General features: G+C 52.4%; 1 protein-coding gene across 12 annotated transcripts in view; it reads left to right on the forward strand.

The window, feature by feature from the left end:
* Nucleotides 1-18,938, forward strand: part of ADARB1 (adenosine deaminase RNA specific B1) — a 115,353-nt gene that overhangs the window by 46,267 nt on the left and 50,148 nt on the right. For 6 of the 12 annotated variants that reach the window (XM_082624602.1, XM_082624604.1, XM_082624597.1 and 3 more), the window contains one exon: nt 2,696-2,829. The exons of 1 other annotated variant lie outside the window; for it this stretch is intronic. In XM_082624602.1, the coding sequence (XP_082480728.1) occupies nt 2,823-2,829 (7 nt within the window). In that variant the 5' untranslated portion in view covers nt 2,696-2,822. Of the gene's footprint in view, nt 1-300; nt 390-764; nt 840-2,695; nt 2,830-4,120; nt 4,322-7,028; nt 7,097-7,526; nt 7,614-18,938 lie in introns of those variants that run through there. 5 more of the 12 variants (XM_082624606.1, XM_082624601.1, XM_082624603.1 and 2 more) reach the window with 5 other exon arrangements.

Raw genomic sequence — 18,938 nt, forward strand, 5'->3', positions numbered from 1 at the left:
GTGTCCCTTGCCCTCCCCGTTTCCTGTGGTGCATCCAGGCAAACGAGACGGGGCAGGATCCTGACTCAGCCCTGCTTCACCAGCTGGCCTCTTCCCCCCAGAGCCCGGCTCCCCAGGCTCCTCTCCTTTCCCCACAGGGCCTTTCTTCTTCTCTTCTGCAGGAAATAGGAAACCTCTAGCTGCCTCTCCTGGCTTTGCTCACGTCTTGCCACCACAGCCCTCTTTGCTACCGCAGGTGGTTGGCTGGTTGCCGCTGCCACTGGCTTCGTCTGGTTCGTTGTATGGCAGCTGCAGTTGGCCCTGGAGCAACGTGGGTGTGAACCGCTCGGACTTCGCTCCGCAGTCGGTTCTACGGTGCTGCGCCACCTGCGGACGCAGAGGACCCGCGGGTACTGAGGGGCCGCGCGTGGATGTGGCAACCCAGCCTGACTGCGGGCGGGCAGTGCCCCTCGCCCGCGTGGTTCCCGGGTTGGCTGTGCTGGGCTCCGTCATTATCGATGGTGTTCCTGGACACGGTGGGCACTGCAGGCGTGGATTGTTTTCTGTGCCTGGTTGTTGTCTCAAGCTTCCGTGTTGTGAGCTGTGTGGTTCCTGCAGAAGAGTGCAGGCGTAAGAGAGTAGTTCTGATGACACGTCCATGCAGCCGCCCCCCGGGTTAAAAACAGCGTTGTGTCTCCATCTCCTTGACCACGGCCCCACCCTCCCTGTCCATATGGCCGCTGTCCTGTGTTTCAGAGTAACACTGTCCTTGCCGTTCTTTTTAGTTTACCACGGAGCGTGCACCCCTCAGCATCCAGCTTAGCCGTGCCTGTGATCGAGCTTCACACACGGAGTCGTGGGTATATTCTCTTATGTCTCTCTTGATTTATTAACGTGGTGGATTATTACATTCGTTGATTTTCATGCACGCGGTCATTTTCGTGTTCCCAGCACAAATCCAACTTGATCATGCTGCATCAGCCTTTTAAAATATTGTTGGATTGCGTTTGCTGACATTTTGTTGAGGATTTTTACATCTGTCTTCAGGCGTGAGTTTGGCCCATACTACTTCTTCATCTTCTTCACAGATGTGTTCCTGTTGAATGCTGGGTGGGCATTTCTGGAGAAGCCATCTAGGCGTGGAGTGTGCTTTGTACAATTTTTCTTTCTTGATTCTAATTCTTTAATGTTGGTAGTTTAGTCAGATTTTCTGTTTCTTCCTGAGTCAGCTCTGATGAGTTGCATTTTTCTTGGAATTTGCTCATTTTGCCTCAGTTTACCAGATTTTGGGAATAAAGTTCCTAGTACCCTCTTACTCTACGTTAGTGCTGTCAGGGTTTGCAGTGATGGTTCCATTTCAGTGGTCTCTTCCTGCCTACCTTACCCACCCCAAAACTTGGGGGCTGAGAACAGCCACGGTTTTGTTGTGCTCTTGATGTCGTGGGTCAGGGATTTGGCGGCGTGTGAGGGAATGGCCTGTTTGTGCTCCACGGTGACTGGGACCTCAGCTGGGGTCACCCAAATGGCTGGAGGGGACCGTGGGTCTGGAGCCTGGGTCTGGAGGGGGCCGTGTTGTCTGGAGCGTGTTGACTCGACCTGGAGAGGCCGAGTCACCGCTCGCAGAGCCAGGGTGTCGGCCCAGGGCCCTGCTCCGAAGCCGCCCTTACGGCCCTGCAGTCCCCCTGGGAGCATGGCCGTCTCCATCGCCCCGTTCCAGGACTTTGTATTTAAAGGTCTCAGTTGACAGACTCCTCTGTGTGTCCGAGTGCAGCTCTGCACCTCTTGTCGTGCTGCTCCTGCCGGGTTTTCCTGGCTCTGTTTTAGTCTGTGGACTTCCGCTTTGTGAAGCTCCTGGAATGGCACTTCACCCCTTGGTGGTTCGCACTTGGTCCTTCCTCTTTCTCCTTGGAGTGCGGGGGGTCGTGTCCCAGCTGCTGCGACCCACTCCCACCTGCCGCGGAAGTGGGCACCGAGGCAGCGCCCCTCTACTGTCTTGCCCTGGGCGTGGAGGTGGGCCGCCGGGTGGTGATGGGGTGGGTGACGCTGTGGGTGGGTGACGGGAGGAGCCCAGCACAGACGTCATTTGGATATCAGTTTGTTTTTCGAAAAGAAAATAGAGCTGTCCCATGTTCAGGTTCTGTAGGTGTTTTAGCGTGTTGCGGTTGTGCTGCGGGTCGGCGGGGAGATAACGTGGAGATGCAGACGCAGGGCTGGCCTCAGCTCCTGAGCCTGGGCGGGAGGGGGCAGGGAGAAGGCCGAATGTGCAGCCCTGGGTCTGTCTGCACTCACACGCGTGCACAGGCCCGTGCGTGTCATGTTCCCTTTTTCAGAAGATAGGTCCATACAGGACTTTGCCTGAGGCGCCCCACTCCTTAGCGCGTGGGTCGGTGCTCATTTGCGTTGGCACGTCCGCCAGCAGAGATCCGGTGGTGCGTGTTGCGTGTGCGTCTGTCTTCCTGTCGTCGCGAGGGTGAAGTCGTGATTGATCATTGGGTATCTGCTTTAAAAATCCTAAGAGTACAGTAAAAGTAAGTGAAACATGTTTAGGAGAGGGCTTTTTTTTTTTTTTGCCTGTGCTGTGTGGCCTGCAGGATCATCTCCCAAGGAGAGGACTTTTAATTAACAATATTTATTATTAGAGTTAGCTCCTGCACTGGTGAAAAAGCTTTACTATTGAGTTAAATTAATGCAAAGTAATGGAATGCTTCTGTTACAGAGGGAAGGCTTTCAGGTTGGGCACAGAGAGCTGGAGAGGGGCCTGAAGGAAGCGCGCCAACCAGACGCCACACTTAGACCTTCTCAGCCCCACCCGCACCAAAGGGCCGAGGAAACGAACACGTTGAATGCGAGGTAAGAGCAGCTCTGCTAACATTTGACTAACAGGAGTGCCTCTGGCTTGCCGTCAACCATTAGTTAAGCCTCTGGCTTGCCGTTTAAAATGCGTGTGATGGGCTAGCTTCCAGCAGAGACGGTTTCTTCCCGTCCCTGCGGTCTCTCGGCCGGTGCTCTGCTGCCCCCCAGCGGCCGGCGCGGTCCCTGCAGAGGGGACGCCACGCTGGATTTGCTGTAAAGCCTTTGCTGCAAATTATTTTCCTTGAGGTGATTAAAAGAAAATTTCGTTAGTACTTATTTTTGTGACTATTACATGATTCAGCGTCTGCTTTTGAGAGGAGTTGAGACAGGTGTTAAAATCCCGCTAGTGTGATGTAAGGTTAATTTGCGGCCTGCAGAAGGTCTAGCGTTGAACTTTCAAGGAGGTTTTTTCTCGGGGAAGACGTATACGAAGCGGCCGCCAGAGGCTGCTGAGTGCAGAAGGAGCGTGTTCTGTGTACGTTCACTCCCTCGGTGGGGGCTGAGGAGTGTCTGCCACATCACAGCACCCTCTGGGCCTGGGGGACGTTGGACGGGGCAGACGTGGAGCCCACGGGGTCGGGTGGGGGAGGAGAGGTGCTCCTGGAAAGGCCCCACCTGCCATTGCTGTGTCTGTGAACGTCAAGAATGTCAGGCACCTGGTTCCCAGGGAGACCTTTAAAAGAGGTTTTGCTTACTCTTCGACTGGTGCTTTTTTCTTTTTTTTTCTTTTTGGCACATGGGGAGGGCAGAACCAAGGTTACTTTTACCGTTGCTTGTGCCAGAGGGGTGGACTTTTATGTTCAACCACAGCTCATCTTTCAGCTCGGTTGGTGATGTAAAATCAGTTTCTCTGTAGCTGGCGTTTATTGAGAGACGGCGAGAATCCCAGAGTGAGACGTGCTTTAGTGCTGCAAGTGAAGTGTGGTTTATGGCCGCCTACATCCAAGGTGCCATAGATGTAAACTGCCTCATTAATTATACTGTTTAAGTGAAATAGAAAGTGTTTTTTTTATGTAATGTAAGCATGCACCGGAGAAGCGAGTTATTTATGCTCCTTTGCACAAGTAAATTGTCCTTGAAGGCATAGAAAAAATAACCAAGGACAAAAGGTGGCATCTGAAGCAGAACGGAGGGCTGGGAATGATCAGATACCACAACATCGTGAATCATGTCTCCTACCGATTCTGTGCTGATAGATGTTAGTTGCAGAACAGACATTTTGTATTTGTTTCATAAAATGAGAGCTAATTCTGGCAACAGTAATCTGATGTATTAGTCTTTTTTTCAGAGTGGTTTGAAAAAGAAAAAAAAAAAAACCATGGAAGTGGCCAGAAAAAGTCTCTACTGGTGGAAGCGCTCCTGTCAGTAGCCTCATTTGCCATCTGACGGTGACGCTGGAGGGAGCCTGTATTTTTAGTTTCAGGCACAGTTGCCGCTTTTGCCTCTCTTGCTCCTTAAAAAGATTGAAGTTGCTTCTTGTGTCTTACAGGTGAGAACATCTTCCGAGGTTGGGGCATCTCGGGGGTTGCGCTGCAGCATTTACTCAGCTGCACACATTTGAGGGAGGCCCAGGGAAGCCCTGAGTCTGCTCAGATGCTGAGGCTTTTCCTTGGTGTGTCTCACTGCCACCAACCCCAGCATTCTGCTTATAACAAATACTGATTAACTCCCCTTTTTATTCTGAAATGAAATCATAGAAGGTACCACTTTATATAATTATAACCGTATTCAAATGTAATAAAAGAGAAATTAAGAATGTACCACGAAATAACTGTCGTGTTGACATGTGAATGCCGGGCACCGCCGCTCTCAGGAGGACCCTGTGCACGCACGCCTGTAAATGCAGAGACGCAGGCGCTGCATGGGTGACACAGACCGAGGGTGTAGACCTGAGTGGAATGGTGTTCAGCTCATGGATTCATTCTTGGAGAAGCGCGATGCAGTGCTCCCTGCTTTTCGCTTGGCAGTTACACTTCTGGATGGTTGGGTGTGTTGAAAGTTGATTATATATGAAACGGGTTTTGAGTAACCATGAACCTCTTTGTCGCCTGCCTGTTAGTGCTTCAGGCAGGACAGTTCTTTGTTTCTGTGACAGTCCTGCTGTCCCACACACTCCCTCTCCCTGCATGGTGCCAGAGTGCCCCAGACCTGCGACGACCAGACCACGTCCACACGTGGCCACCACCGCCATGCCCCGCGGCCACTGACAGAAGGCTTGGCCGAGAGGAGAATGTGGCAGGGAGGGGCTGTCAGGGACAGGGTGACGTCGAGGTCCTCACAGGCCTGCAGGGTGTCCTGAAGGCTGGAGCAGTCGTGGGCCGGGGAGGAGCCCCCAGCAGCGTGAGGTGTGGGCCCCCGCGAGTGCAAGCGACTCCAGGGCTCGAGGTGGGGAGAGCCCCGAGGTGGGGAGAGGCATCGCTGCAGGGACACCCAGTGCTTATGCATGGGGCTGAGTCCTTACACGGGGGCAAAAACTTTACATTTTTCCCCTTTAATGTGATTTACTGGCTAACATAACCTATTTAACACAGATGACACTTCAGTTTATAAACGTTCCTGAAGGTCAGTGAAATAAAACGAAGTTTGGCTGAGAACGAAGAGTGATTCTCAGTGAGTTTCTGGCGTGAGTCACTGCCACTGAGAAAGTGTCCTTGTGTCATCCGGACTGACTCATCGGTGTCAGCTCCACAAAGCGCGTCCAGGAAGAAGCGCCCCTGGTTGTGAGGTCACGGGTCTGCAGCAGTGCTCAAGAAAGATGTGTATTGCGTCCCCGACTCTTTCATTCACCCAGCAAATAGGCGCCTTGCATCTGTGGGCAGGCACTGACCGAGGCCCTCGGGACCAGGGTGGGGCCGGCCGGCAGCACCGCTGACGCTGGTGGGAGCGGAGAAGAGTCACTGTCGCTCCAGGCAGCGTCGGCCGTGAGGGGGACCCTCAGGACAGGGGTAGGGACCGCTCCCAGCGGGTGGTGTCGCAGAGAGGACCCAGGAGGGCCCCTCACACGCCTTCTCTCCACACCCCTGCTCGAGGGTGGCTGCAAGCAAAATAGTGCACAGTTAACCTCAAAAGTATGACTCTAGTGAATAAAAATTCAATTGCCTTTGCAGTGTTGGATGCAGAGTAGTATCTGTTGCTCTTAGTAGTTGGTTGCTGATTTTCTTGTAGCTGTTTTGTGCTCTGGTCATGACTAAATACAAAATAATGGAACCAGATACTTAAGACTAATATGTAGAAGAAAAATGGGAGATTCATTTACAGATACAGGAAAAATCTGGTATTTCCTTGCTTCCTCATGGAGGGACTTGTGGAAATCCAGCAGTGCCCTCTTGTGGACAGATTCGGTGTGTAGTCACCCCTCTGTAAAATTCGAAATGCTGAATTTATCAGAGAACCCCTGCCCCTCCTGTGCAGATGGAGAATTCTGGAAGGCTGTCTCCTGACCGCCTTATTACCAGGGTGCTGTGGGCCCTTGCTGGTCTTACGGTCTACGGATGACGTTTTGGACGTGGGCCAGGGCATTCGATGTGGTCTCTCCGTCACTCCCTCAAGTTTGTGGGGCAGCACCTGGCAGCGGTGATGAGAGCTCCGTGGGGCCCGTTCTGGAAGAACAAAGCCCAGAGATGCTTAGAGGAAGGGGTGGGTCTCTTGGATCATGGTGGAACTCAGGCCTCTGCAGCGCTGCCCAGGCGGGCACTGGGGCGAGACATGGCTGGGGGGAAGGGAAGTGAGCAGGTGACCACAGTGGTGTCTACTGCTGCTGTGACAGAAGTAGGGGCCAGAGGCAGGTGGCCTGTTCTCCCCCCTGCGGTAGGAGCCGCAGGCTTCGTGGGGGCGGGAGGAGTCTTGAAAGGTGTGTATTTTCCAGGCAGATGGCATGGGGAGGTGGGCAGGGGGCAGGGGGGCAGGGGCAGGAGAGGACCCCAGCAGCCTGGTGGGCCCAAGAGGGGCTGCGACTGTGGTGGGTGGGGGCATGCAGGGGCAGGGCCGAGGCCGGCTGGGCGGAGGCACGTGGGGGTGCGGGAGAGGAGACCAGGCCTGCTTGGGTTTTGTTTTTCAGTTTTTACCAGCGATGTCTTCAAAATCAGACAAGTCGCGTAATTTAGAAGGGCATTTGGTGGAAAGCAGCGGTCCACAGTCCTCGCCCTCCCCAGAGGCAGCCCTGCTTGTTCCAAAGAGTTGTAGATCCCTGTGGTTCTGGATTGGCCCGTGTGAGGACTGGCTGCGGGGACAGAGGCACAGCGTGAGGAGCTTCACCAGGAGGAAGGTGAAGCAGCAGCGCCTGTCCGGGCCCAGCCCGTCTGTCCTGGTGTTCGGTCTGCTGTGTGTGAACCCACCCATAGTTGGGGCAGGTGCTGGAGGGGGTGTGATAAAGGGCACCTGTGTGCTGTCTCTTGGGGAGGTTCCCAGAAGCTGCCACGTGATGCTTCGGTTTCCATCCCAGGGGGTAGAACTGTTGTCCCGTGGCCCTGACCAGTGGCAAGAGGGCAGGAAAGGTCGTTCTCCGCGGCTGGCTGGGCGGGTGCTGTGCTGTTGGCGCAGATGGCAGTCTCTGCCATGCTTCCTGTTCCTTAATAAGACACTTGCAAGTATTTGATTTGTTAACTTTGGACAATATCTATTGACTTCCAGTTTAGATACAGGAGGATTTAGCTCACTTACACTTCTGCCTTCCCTTCTTTTCCTGTGTCATTTAGGAGTGCTTTGGGCTGAAAGTAACAGAAACTATGACCTATGGTGTCTTGAACAACTGGGGATTTATTCATTTCCTAAGTAAAGCAAAGGTAGGTTTTTGCTAGAGTTGGCTCAGAGCACAACCACATCAGGAGTCTGGTTCAGTGTCTCTGCAGTTCTCCTAACCATTCATGTTTGCAGTGTGGCTGCTGCAGCTCCAGCCATCACATCTACGTTCAAGGCAATAACAACTGGGAAGGAAGGAGCAAGCAGTGTAGCCCATTTCTGTCGTTTTCATCAGGGGCATTCCAGAAGCCTCTGCATATTTTCATTTATATCTCGTTGGTCAGAACCATTTTGTGTGGCCAGCTGTAGTCACAAAGGAGACTGAGAAAACGAGTATTTAACTCTTGTAACACCTCTGCAAAAGGGGTCTTGGGGAAGAGCGTTGGGTCAGCCAGCCAGGTTGAGAGCCATGTTCCCTGCTGGTTGTCTTAGGAACTGCGGATTCTTAGCCAGTTTCTTGGACCTTGGACCGTTTCCTGGCTCCCCACTGTGTCAGGTGTACCTGGCCACTTACCCTACCCTGCCCATCACCTCCTCCTCACTCTCCACTGTTCAGCTTCTGTCAGGTTTGGTTTTCTGGGCTTTTTAATGTTATCAAAGTAGAAAGTTTTATTTTCTGTTTTGTAACCATGGTTCACTCAGTTTCAAACCCGTACATGGCATTTCCGTTATTATGCTTAGCAGACGGTGTTCACTACAGAGCCAGGTAAGATGCAGGTGACGGTTCCTCCTCCGTCACACTTGTGCGTGCAAAGGAAACTTTTTAAGTGATGTCTGCTTTAGGACGCTACAGTAATTGCCGAAAGTCCTGCCACATTTAAACTTGCTTTAGAGTTGGGTCGTGTCGTTTTTGCTCAGTGCTGTCTTCCTCCTGCATTCTTGCATTGCCTGGGGTGGTAGAGTGGGGTGGTGAGAGGTGGCTGCAGCCTGAGCATGGGGCAGTTTGCTCGCTTCCCCGCTCTGGTCTCCTCACGAGTCAGCGGTGGTAGCAAGAGGTGCTGTACGCCTTCCTCTGCGGTCCTGTTGAGAGACCCGTGTCGTTTCTCGTCTTTTCCAGCTGATTCATTCTGTGTTTGGAATCCATTCATTCCTTCTTCTTGAAATCTGTGTATTTTCCATTTTATTTCAAATTGAGACTATGACTTTCTCTTACTGTTTGTGGTTTTTTTTTTTCTGGGATTTGTTTTAAAGCTGCCTTTATTGAGGTACAGTTTACATGCAGTAAAAATCACCCTTTGTACGTGTTCAGTTAGATGTGCTCTGGCAGTGTGTGCAGTTAGCACGGCACCACCCCCGTGTCCTTCGTCCCAAAGGTTCCCTCTTGCCCACTCAGGTGTCCTGATCCATCCTGACCACAGAGTGGCCCTGTCCGGCGTTGGCGTCCTGTGTCATTGCCTACTTTGGACAGGACACCAGGACGCAGCGGTGAGGGGTGAGGGCGGGCCACGGGGCGCCCACGCCATCAGGCATCCACGCGTCCAGCGTGCCGCGAGCCCCGGGCGGACGGGGGTAGGTAGCGCTGTGAGGTCACGCTGGGACAGCAAGAAAAAGCCTGTCTCACACCCTGAGCACGGCTGTCCTGCGTTCCTGCCCCGAGCCCAGAGAGCCACTTCCTGCAGAAAGGCTTCTGTTCACTGGCTTTGCTTCAGCCAGTTTAAAGGACCCGTGAGGCAGTGGTGTGGGATACTTACAGCTGGTGTGGTTCAGGGAGTGACCTGATTTGTAAAGTAAATTTTATCAAATAATTTATAAACTTAATTCTAATAAGTTGAGTTCCTGGTATGGAATTGGAAAGCGCAGTTTCATACACCTGTTCCAATCTTTAAAAAATTATTGCTTTGCTTATTTACGTGTAGTATAATTTTACAGTTTCATTATTTTAGCTTAATATTTCAAATAGGTTTTATAATTAAGATAAAATACAAAAGCAAAAAAACCCCAAATAGTCTATACATACTATCAAGTTCTGAATGTGTGGTGACAGATTGCTAATTTTAATAAGACTAAATTAACCCAAATTTGTATATGTGTGTTTGATCTTTAGTGAAGAGTTGCCAACATAAAGTGAAGAAATAATGTGAATGTTTAAGGTTTAAAATTTCTCTTCCGGGCTTCCCTGGTGGTGCAGTGGTTGAGAGTCCGCCTGCCGATGCAGGGGACACGGGTTCGTGCCCCGGTCCGGGAAGATCCCACATGCCGTGGAGCGGCTGGGCCCGTGAGCCATGGCCGCTGAGCCTGCGCATCCGGAGCCTGTGCTCTGCAACGGGAGAGGCCATACCAGTGAGAGGCCCACATACGGCAAAAAAAAAAAAATTTCTCTTCCATGAGCCCTTGTCTTGCAGCTGCTCGTCCCTACGGCCGTGTTGACCCACACGCCCATCTAGTGTCCTGTCCCTGCCGCCACTTGCTCTCCCCAGGCTGACTGTGCAGCAGTGTGCGCTGGGACAGGGTCCCAGGGCGGGGGGTGGGTCTGGCCAGGCGGCGGCCTGGATCAGTGATGGAATCCAGGGGCTGAAAGCCCTGGCTCAGACCATGCCCACAGGGTCCCAGAGAGCTAGACGTTCAGAGTGAAGGTAGACTTTGGCCAGCGGGGTTCTCTGGGGCCCGGGTACAGTGAGGGACCTGCCCCCACGCGTCCCGCTGAGCATCCGCCCAGGACGGCACCCACCTCTCCTGGGAGCCTCCCAGCAGTTCGGGGATACAGATCTGGGGTGGGGGTGTGTCCTTCAGCCCCTGTGCTCTCGGGTCTGTGGAGGTGAGGCCTGGGGGCTGCCCTGCACCGGGACTCGGGATTTTATAGGCCCCCCACCTCCGTAGTTGACCAGCTTGATGGGACCTGAGCTGGGATCGTACTCCGCTCTCAGACGGGGGGATATCCCGTCGCCGCCCTCCGGCTCGGCTTCATCGCCTCAGTAACCAGATTGCTCTGGACTAGACTTCCTTTGACTTCTCTAGTCATGAATTTCAGTGATATTGCTGAGAAAAATGTGAGTTTTCGTTGTTTTTTCTCACCTTCTCTGTGCACACGGTGTCCGTTTGGTGGCAGATTCGGACCTTCATTTCTGGGGAGTTCTCTTCTCTCACAGCCCTGGTGTGTCCCCTGGCCGTGTGTCTGGTCCTTAGACCCGCGAGTCCTGTGCCTTTGGGTCTCCACCCTGCAGGTCCAGGCTGTGATGCCTCTGATCTCTTTTTACGTTTTTTCTTTTCCATTCAGTCTTGTTTGAGTTTTTAGTCAGATCTGACCATTTTTGTCCCTTTGTACATTGCTTGTACATATGCATGTTTATGTTGGTTCTTTCATGTACACATACCCGGTTTAAAAAAAAAAACGAACCGGGGCTTCCCTGGTGGCGCAGTGGTTGAGAGTCCGCCTGCCGATGCAGGGGACACGGGTTCGTGCCCCGATCCCGGAAGATCCCACATGCCGCGGAGCGGCTGGGCCCGCGAGCCATGGCCGCGGAGCCTGTGTGTCCGGAGCCTGTGCTCCGCAACGGGAGAGGCCACAGCAGTGAGAGGCCCGCGTACAGCAAAAAAAAAAAAAAAAAAAAACGAACCGTGGGATCAAGTATACATAGGTTAACTGGGTCAGAGGTTTTTCTACTCTAGACTGAGCAAAATCACTCTCTTCTTTAAAGGCCCAACCAGATTTACTTTATACTTCAAAAAGTATATGTTCTAGGGCTTCCCTGGTGGCGCAGTGGTTGAGAGTCCGCCTGCCGATGCAGGGGACACGGGTTTGTGCCCCGGTCCAGGAAGATCCCACATGCCGTGGAGCGGCTGGGCCCGTGAGCCACGGCCTCTGAGCCTGCGCGTCCGGAGCCTGTGCTCCGCAACGGGAGAGGCCACAACAGTGAGAGGCCCGCGTACCGCAAAAAAAAAAAAGTATATATATATAAAAAAGTATATGTTCTAATTTGTTTTTAATAATCAGTAATAGAAAACATTGTTTTTAAAGGATGGTTCAAAAATAATCTTTAAAGAAATACCTGTCTAAACCATGGCTATCAATTGTACACCCAGTTCAGTTTCAAATTTACGTTCAGACTTGATGACACTATTTGTTTCAAACTTTCCTTCAGTCTGTAGCTAGGAATCAGAGCTCTCTGTGCGCAGCCCAGGCCTCTCAGATTTGAGATGGCCTCTGCTGCCGGCATTACTCCATGGGCCACCTAAGCCATCTGGGGCTATTCTGTCATCCGTGGGTCACCGCAGCCATTTGTGGGCCACCTTAGTCATATGTGGGCCACCTGAGCCATCTGTGGGTCACCTTAGGCCTCCGTGGGCCACCTGAGCTGTCTGCGTGCCATCATCTGTGGCTGCTTCCTTGTTTTGGGTGGCTTTAGGCTATTGGAACTAATTTTAGGGCCTTCAATTCAAGTGTCTCCCCACCCCGTTTTTTTCAAATCCAACACCACCTGTACTTATCTGATCAATGTAAATTTTTATTTTAATCCAAAGTTCCTTGGTAAAGTCACTTCAAAAGAAAATGGAAAAAGCTTACTTTAGTTCGTGATCTTAATTGAGTGGAGGAAGCTTGCAGGTGTCCTGCAAGCTACGCTCAGCCTAATCTCCTCGGAACTGTCTTGCCGTAGAAAGTAGAAGTGTGCTTAGTTGAAGAAATACGTGCGTGTTACTTTGACCTAATATTGTGAGGAATCTTAACAGATTAAAAAAGTAAACTTGAGTGGCCGGCTTTTGCCGCGATGGCGGCCTTGTGGAGGGTGAAGAGCTTGGGTCCCGAGCGGGGAGTGTCCTGGGTTCTGAACAGTGTCCTGCCGCCTGCTCAGTTGTGACCTTGGACAGGTCACCTAGCCTCTCCAGCTGGCTGCTCCTCTTCAGAAGGTGGTGGTGCTGATGATACGGCCGCAGCTGAAGCCAAGGTGGCCCCTCCTGTGCCCTGCACACTGTCCTCACTTGGTCTCCCCAGCAAGCCTGGGGGGAACCATCGCTGTCACCTTGGAGCCGAGAGGGTGAGAACTTGCCGTGGCCCCAGGCTAGAAGGAGGTGGAGCAGGGCTTCAGCAGGGGGCCTGCTCTGGGCTTTGTGCTGATGACCCCTGTGCTGTAACCATGGCCATGCTGTACGGCCCTGCAGGTTTTACACTGCACAGAAACGCTTGAATGGCATCCCTGCCGGTTGTAAAACAAGTGGTGGTTGTGTCCAGGCCGCCCCTCGTGCGGTCATTGCAGAGTCTCCTTTACTAAGATTTGGTGACATTTAACTCGAGTGACCAGCAGGTGATGGTCACTCAGTACACTCGTCCTGTGCACACCGCCTCAGTGGCTGTTCCCTCCCCCAACCGCCTAGCTGCAGTGCCTTTCCCGGCTCTGTCTACACTCAATACTCAGGGCTCACCCACTCTCACCTCTGTGCAGGTGAGTCCCACACCTGTGTCTCCAGCCCAGACCTTTCTCCTGCTCTCCAGGCTCAGACCCCGGGTCCCCCAGCATCTTCTGGGGAATCGCCTCATCTCCAACCTGGGACATCAGATTGACCTCCCGGCGGCCCCCCCATCCACAGGCCTCCAATCTCAGCAGCTCTGTCCTTCCGGGCTCTCAGGCCAAAAGCCGGGGCCGTCCTTTCCCTTCTGCCCCAGATCCAAGCTATCAGGAGAGCCTGCCTACTGTGCCACTAGGGTGCATCAAGTCTGGTTATTTCTTACCTTGTCCACGGCCGTCAGGCGCTGACCATTGGATCTGTTTGCACTGGTCTCCTAACCTGTCTCCCTGCGTCAGCCCTGCCCCACACCCGTCCTTCCCCAGAGGCCAGAGGCCAGGCCCCATGAAAACTCCCGGGCAGCGTGAGCCAACCCTCCAGCGCCGGCCTCCTGGCTGTTCCTGGGCCACGCCGGGCTCTACCTCGGCGCCTTCGCCCTCTGTCTTCTTGGAATGCTCTTCCCCGGGGCCTCCTGTCAGCCTCCTCAGCGCCTGAGTCTTGGCTTCATTACTGTCTTCCTGGAGCCGTGTACTGTCCTCTGACACGTGAGTCCTTTAACTGCTGGTGACGCTCACTGCTGACTGGGTTTCTTTTCCTGTTGGACGTGAGCCCCATGCGAGCCTGTGAACGTCCTCTGTTCACCAACAGAGCCCTGGCCCCGAGGATGGTCCCAGCACATAGTAGGTGCTTGCTCCCAGTTGGATGAGTGAGTGAATGTTTGCTGTGTTTCTTATTAAGAGGTATTTCTGAGGCACCATGGTATTAAATCAAGCACCATTACAGTTTCCTGTGTGTTGATTATATGTGTATAACTAATGAAGAACTGACTCATTTAGAGACTGTAGGATTCTAATGGAATAAACTCCTTGTTTCCTTCTTGAAAGAGTAGAAAAAAAGTTTTTAAGAGTCTTATCCTAAATTAATAGTCCAGGAACATTAAGTGTTGGAGTCTTTACTCTAGGACGTAGATAAATAAAATTAATAAGGTACCAGGAATGTCAGATGCTAAATGGTGTACAACTATTTCTGACATTCTCCTAGAATTCAGTAGTTGTTACCTTGCAAAGATGTGACAGCTGAAGTCCGAAATTGGTGTACTTTTAAAATTGGAAGAAACTTTAAAGTGTTCTTTTAGATTATTAACGGTCAATTCAATGGTTCTAGAAACCATATCTGATGCAGCAAATCATTGCCATTCTGCTGTGAATTTCTTGATTCCCACGAGTACAGGTATTCCATTTTTATGCTCCTCCTAAATAATCCTAAAGGTAGCAGAAAGAAATGGGAAGAAAAAAGAAGAACATGATAGATGGAGAGAGAGGACGTTGCTTCACCTTTGGGAACTTCTCGTGGAATGGCTCTAAGATAAGTTAAGACGCGCTGAGAAGGGTGGTGCTCTGTTAGGGCCCCTCCCGTCCACGGCCACAGACGCCTCATCAGGGCACCACTTGCCTTGTCATTCCGGTGGGTTCTGACTCACTCTGATTTTCAAGACAGCGGAAAACATGGCATTTATTAGGTGAGGAAGATTAACCGTGCTTTCGGTCGTGTCATTTGATGAGAAAAAACAAATGATCACTTTATGAAGTGAAGGCTATACGCATGTAACTGCCACTTTTACCTGACTTTTTATACGAACGTAGAGCGAATGTGAAATCGGGTTGTACGATGTGATAGTAGGAAGCCAGCTTGTCCTTGTGTTTCAGAGCCTATTCGGTGCTCTTCAGTTAGTTCGACGTTGTCGAACCCGGCGCCTTGAGAACCACGCTGCTGCCCCTGCTGCACCCGCGGGGTAGTCGGGAGTGAAGGTGCTGCAGGTGCCGTGGAGACGCCGGGCCACGTGCCCCACCCCGCAGGCGCGGAGCACCCGTTTGGGTCAGGAGGGAGGAGGGAGTGAGCAGGCCTTTTGGGGGGTCTCCATGAGAACAGCCAGGCAGGGCAGAGTAAACCACTTAGGACTGGCCAGTTTGAGTGACCCTGGCAGGCTCTGGGCTGTAGCGGTGGTTTCTGGTTGCCTGGTCCCTGCCTGAGTGATCTGGGGCGGGGGCTGGGCAGCAGGGCCCTGGCGGGAGGTGAGAGCTCAGTGTGGGCTGTGGTTTGCATTGCTCCTGGCCGAGCCCTCTGCTGTCTCTGCAAATCAGCCCATCCGGGAGGGGCAGTCTCTCCTTCCCAGGGTCTGCAAGGCCCCCAAATGCCAGAGCATCAACAAAAAGAAAATACAGTTAAAATAATTTGCAGTGTGATGTATGGATGCCACATAGACAACTAGTGTACAGAACCCAGGAAAGCAGAGTTAGAAAGACTGCCGGTAGGAGCTGAGCTGCACCTGCAGCTGGGGACGGGGTCGGAGGGCATGCTCTTAGGGTTGCACTCTGGTCCCTCCCCAGGGCAAGCGGTGGCTTCTGTCCCACCAGTGCCCACTGCCTGGAGCCCCGGGGAAGGGGTTCTGCAGGGCCGCGTCTTCTGTGGAGCATGTCCGGACGGGCACACACACAAATGTAAGAGTAATAGGAGCTGCTTGATGTGACAAAACATGGCTCAGGCTCCACGTGCAATCGTGGTGAAGCCGGCGTTAATTCGTTTGCACCTTTGGAATAATAAGTTGGAAAAGCAATGCTGGCATTACCAGGAAAGGAGCACTTTTTATGCAAGACACGGTCAGTTGTGTGGAGAGAAAGATTTTGACGCATCGATTAACTTTTCTGTTGCTGAAGGGCTCTGCTACTCACACCCTCCCTGCACGCTGACTCCCCCCCAAGACACCCCCGTCCTCAGGGCTCTCGGATGCAGTTGCCTTTTGTGCCAAGGACAGAGCCCCTAAGATGTGGGAGAGCATCTACACAGCGTGTCTGGATGAGGGGGGCTGAGGGCTGTGGGTTGTGCTGGGCCAGTCCAAGTGCGGGTCCCGCGCCCTGAGATGTGTGTGTGTGTGCACGTGTCTGTGAGCTTGCATGTGTGTGCGTGCGTGTGTCTGTGCACACGCGTGTCTGTGTGTGCATGTGTGTGCGCGTGCATGTGTGTGTGCGCGTGTGTCTGTGTGCATACACATGCCTGTGCGTGTGCGTGCAGGTGTGTGTGTGTGCGTGCGTGCGTGCGTGTGCCCTGCTCTGCACCCCCCAGCAAGCCAGGCTGGGTGGGAAGGGGAGGTCGTGCCTGCCTGGCACCAGGTGCCCACGTGCAGGTGGGGCCAGCAGTGTCCCCAAGCCACAGGGTCCTGCGCCCCTGAGCAGTGCTGCGTGGGAGCGTTACTTTGGGCAGTGTTATTTTGTGAACTGGACTCTTGGTGGTTCTACTTCATTATTTGAGGAATTGTGTATATTCTGGAGACGTTGGGGTTTTTTAGGCAGGACTCTGTTTGATGGGGAGATGGTGTCACCCACACCCCCGCCCCCGGAGTCATGTCCCTGCCCACTTTGAAGGGCTGAGGGCCCCTCCATCTGCGCTTTGAAGAGTGAGCCTGGGGCGGGGGAGGAGCCGCCCTCCCACGTGTCCATGAGGGCCGTCGCAGTCGCGCGGCTCGGATGCTTGGTTGAGCGCCCACCCCAGTGGCCGGGGGCTGGGACGGGGCCGGGCTGGCCAGGGCTGGCCCCGCTCATCGCGGGGACGCTGGCCATGGGGACTGTGCTCAGCACCCTCTGGTGTAAAAGGAGGCGCAAGAGACGCTCTGAGAGGTAAGGTAACTCCTTTGTCTTTCATCCTGAAGTGCAAATACCGGGCTTCCAACGCGGTGCAGTGCGCCAACGTGTTCTGACCTGCCTGTGAGTATATCTTGTGGATGCCGGTTACTTCTGCTTTCCCTCTAGAGTGCGTCTCTTTTCTTCTGTTGGCATTTCCTAGAGTTTTAGCTAGGGACTCACAAAGGTAGATTTAAAATCATGTCTCTAAACATGTCTAGAAATCACGTTAGCTTCAAGGTTTAAAGTATTTTTTAGGAAGACATTTATGAAATCTTTGAAGTGCGTAGCTTTGAGTCCCAGGAGATTTTCCCTCTAGAGACATGCTGTGTAGTTTCTCCTTTGCTGCCACTCTTCCTTACTGACTGACATTTCTAACGTCAAAACTACTCTTCATGCCGTGGTAAGCCTGTGGCTGCCGCCGTTACAGTGTTTTTTCCTTTTAAAAATACGGAGAGCAAATTCCTTCCATTCAACACTCCAGATAATTTCAGTCTTTAATTCAACTTGATGTGTTAAGATCAATATTTTTTTCTTAACACCAGATTTAAAAGTTGCCTGTGACTATAAAAGTCACAGACTGCTGGCTTTGGGGTGAATTGTTGCTTTGAGAGGTGTTGAGAGTTTGCTGTCTCCACGTACTGTGCGTTAACCAACAGAAAATGTCTGAGGTGCAGAGATGCTCCTGCTGAAGCAGTAGCCAGTTGTCTTCCGGGTGCCACCTCGTTACCCAGCAGCTGATAGGGCTGGAACGGGCTCTTTCTCCAGCACCGCATCTTTGGGGTCTTCTGCGGCAGGAGACAGTCATCTCTCCAGGAAATAAAAGGAGCCACAGTTCTTTAGTGCGGCTTCCCAAGAAGAGGAAGAAGAAATTCATTTTGGAGTCAGCAATCTGGGGTAAGAGCATCTTGCTCACTGTAACGCAGACGCTTGTCCTAATGGAGCTCTGTGTCTAGGAGCGGCGGGGCCCTGTGATGTGTGACCCCCGCGGGCACCATGCCCACCATGTGTGTCCAGGACAGAGGCACCGTCCCCAGGGCACGTGGGCGTAGCCTCCTCGGCGTGTCCCTGCTGCTCCCGACCTGCACCTGGTTACAGCGTCGGTGTGTTTGCCCTCCTCAGTCAGGCATGAAGGAGCAAGATGGCATTAAGACGAGCAGTAGGAGATTAAGACAAAGGCAGAAGCCAAAACTGCAAGAAATTTTCATGCAAATCCCCTAAATTTAGACTCGCCGCTATTTTTTCTCCATGGCTCCTCATCACTAAACATAAATTCGGGAAAACTTGGAGAGGCGTAAGAACAATTCTGTCATCATTCTTTTGGAACTTATTGTAATTCACTTGGTTTGTATGAGTCCCACTGTATACAATTTCTAAATGTCTTCACACACTCTAGAATCTTATTCTTCAGTAGGAAAACCATTCCCAAGTACGTTGCGGTTTCAGACCAACATCTTGAGAAATTGGGTGTTACGAGATGTAGCAATGCAGCCCCGTGTGTTAAGTAAGTGAGTCGTGCTCACTGGACATTCCTGTGTGTGTAGATTCATTGTGAACACTGCTAAACAACATTAGGTATGTGTTGATACCTGTTCCTATTTATAACATGCCCTATATTTGAAACTAATAAGAATGCCTTTAAAAATTATGAGTATTATTAGGACTGGCCATCCCATTTATACCAAATTGGGACAGTTTTACAAGATGTGAAATGTAGTCTTTTAGTATTGTATAATTTTAAAGTGCTCCAAATCCTGTGTAAAGACTGGTATAACATGTGCCTTTTTGAATTTAGTTTGAAGGGTCACTCCCTTCCGCAAGGCAGGGTACTGGCTGTTTACCTTGGATGAGAGGCACATGGCTTTGCTTAGTTGTCAGGAAATCACGGTTAGAAGAGAGCAATGTGCAGTGTAAACACTGACCAGGACCCCATACAGCAGACACTGCTGTCTTGGAAGGTGCTGCCCCCTGAGGCCCAAGGTGGGTCTGGAGCCCAGGTCACACTCCCGGGGACTGTTAGACCAGCCCTCCCCGGGCCCGACCAGTGCAGACGCTGTCGCCTTCTCTCCACTCACGGCACTGCTGCGGAGTCGCGGGACAGTGGGGGGGCGGGATGGAGAACCCAGAAGGCTCCTTCACCCCCCGCCCCCCGCTTTATGAATGCCCTCCTGTATTTTGCGATTAAGGGCTTTCTCAGCGAGTACTTGTCTGTGCTCAGTCACTGTGTACAGCCTGTGATGGCCACTGTGCTTGTGCTGC

The sequence above is a fragment of the Mesoplodon mirus genome (genome assembly GCF_964341445.2).
Source record: "Mesoplodon mirus genome assembly, chromosome: 6".
Taxonomy (NCBI): Eukaryota; Metazoa; Chordata; class Mammalia; order Artiodactyla; family Ziphiidae; genus Mesoplodon; species Mesoplodon mirus.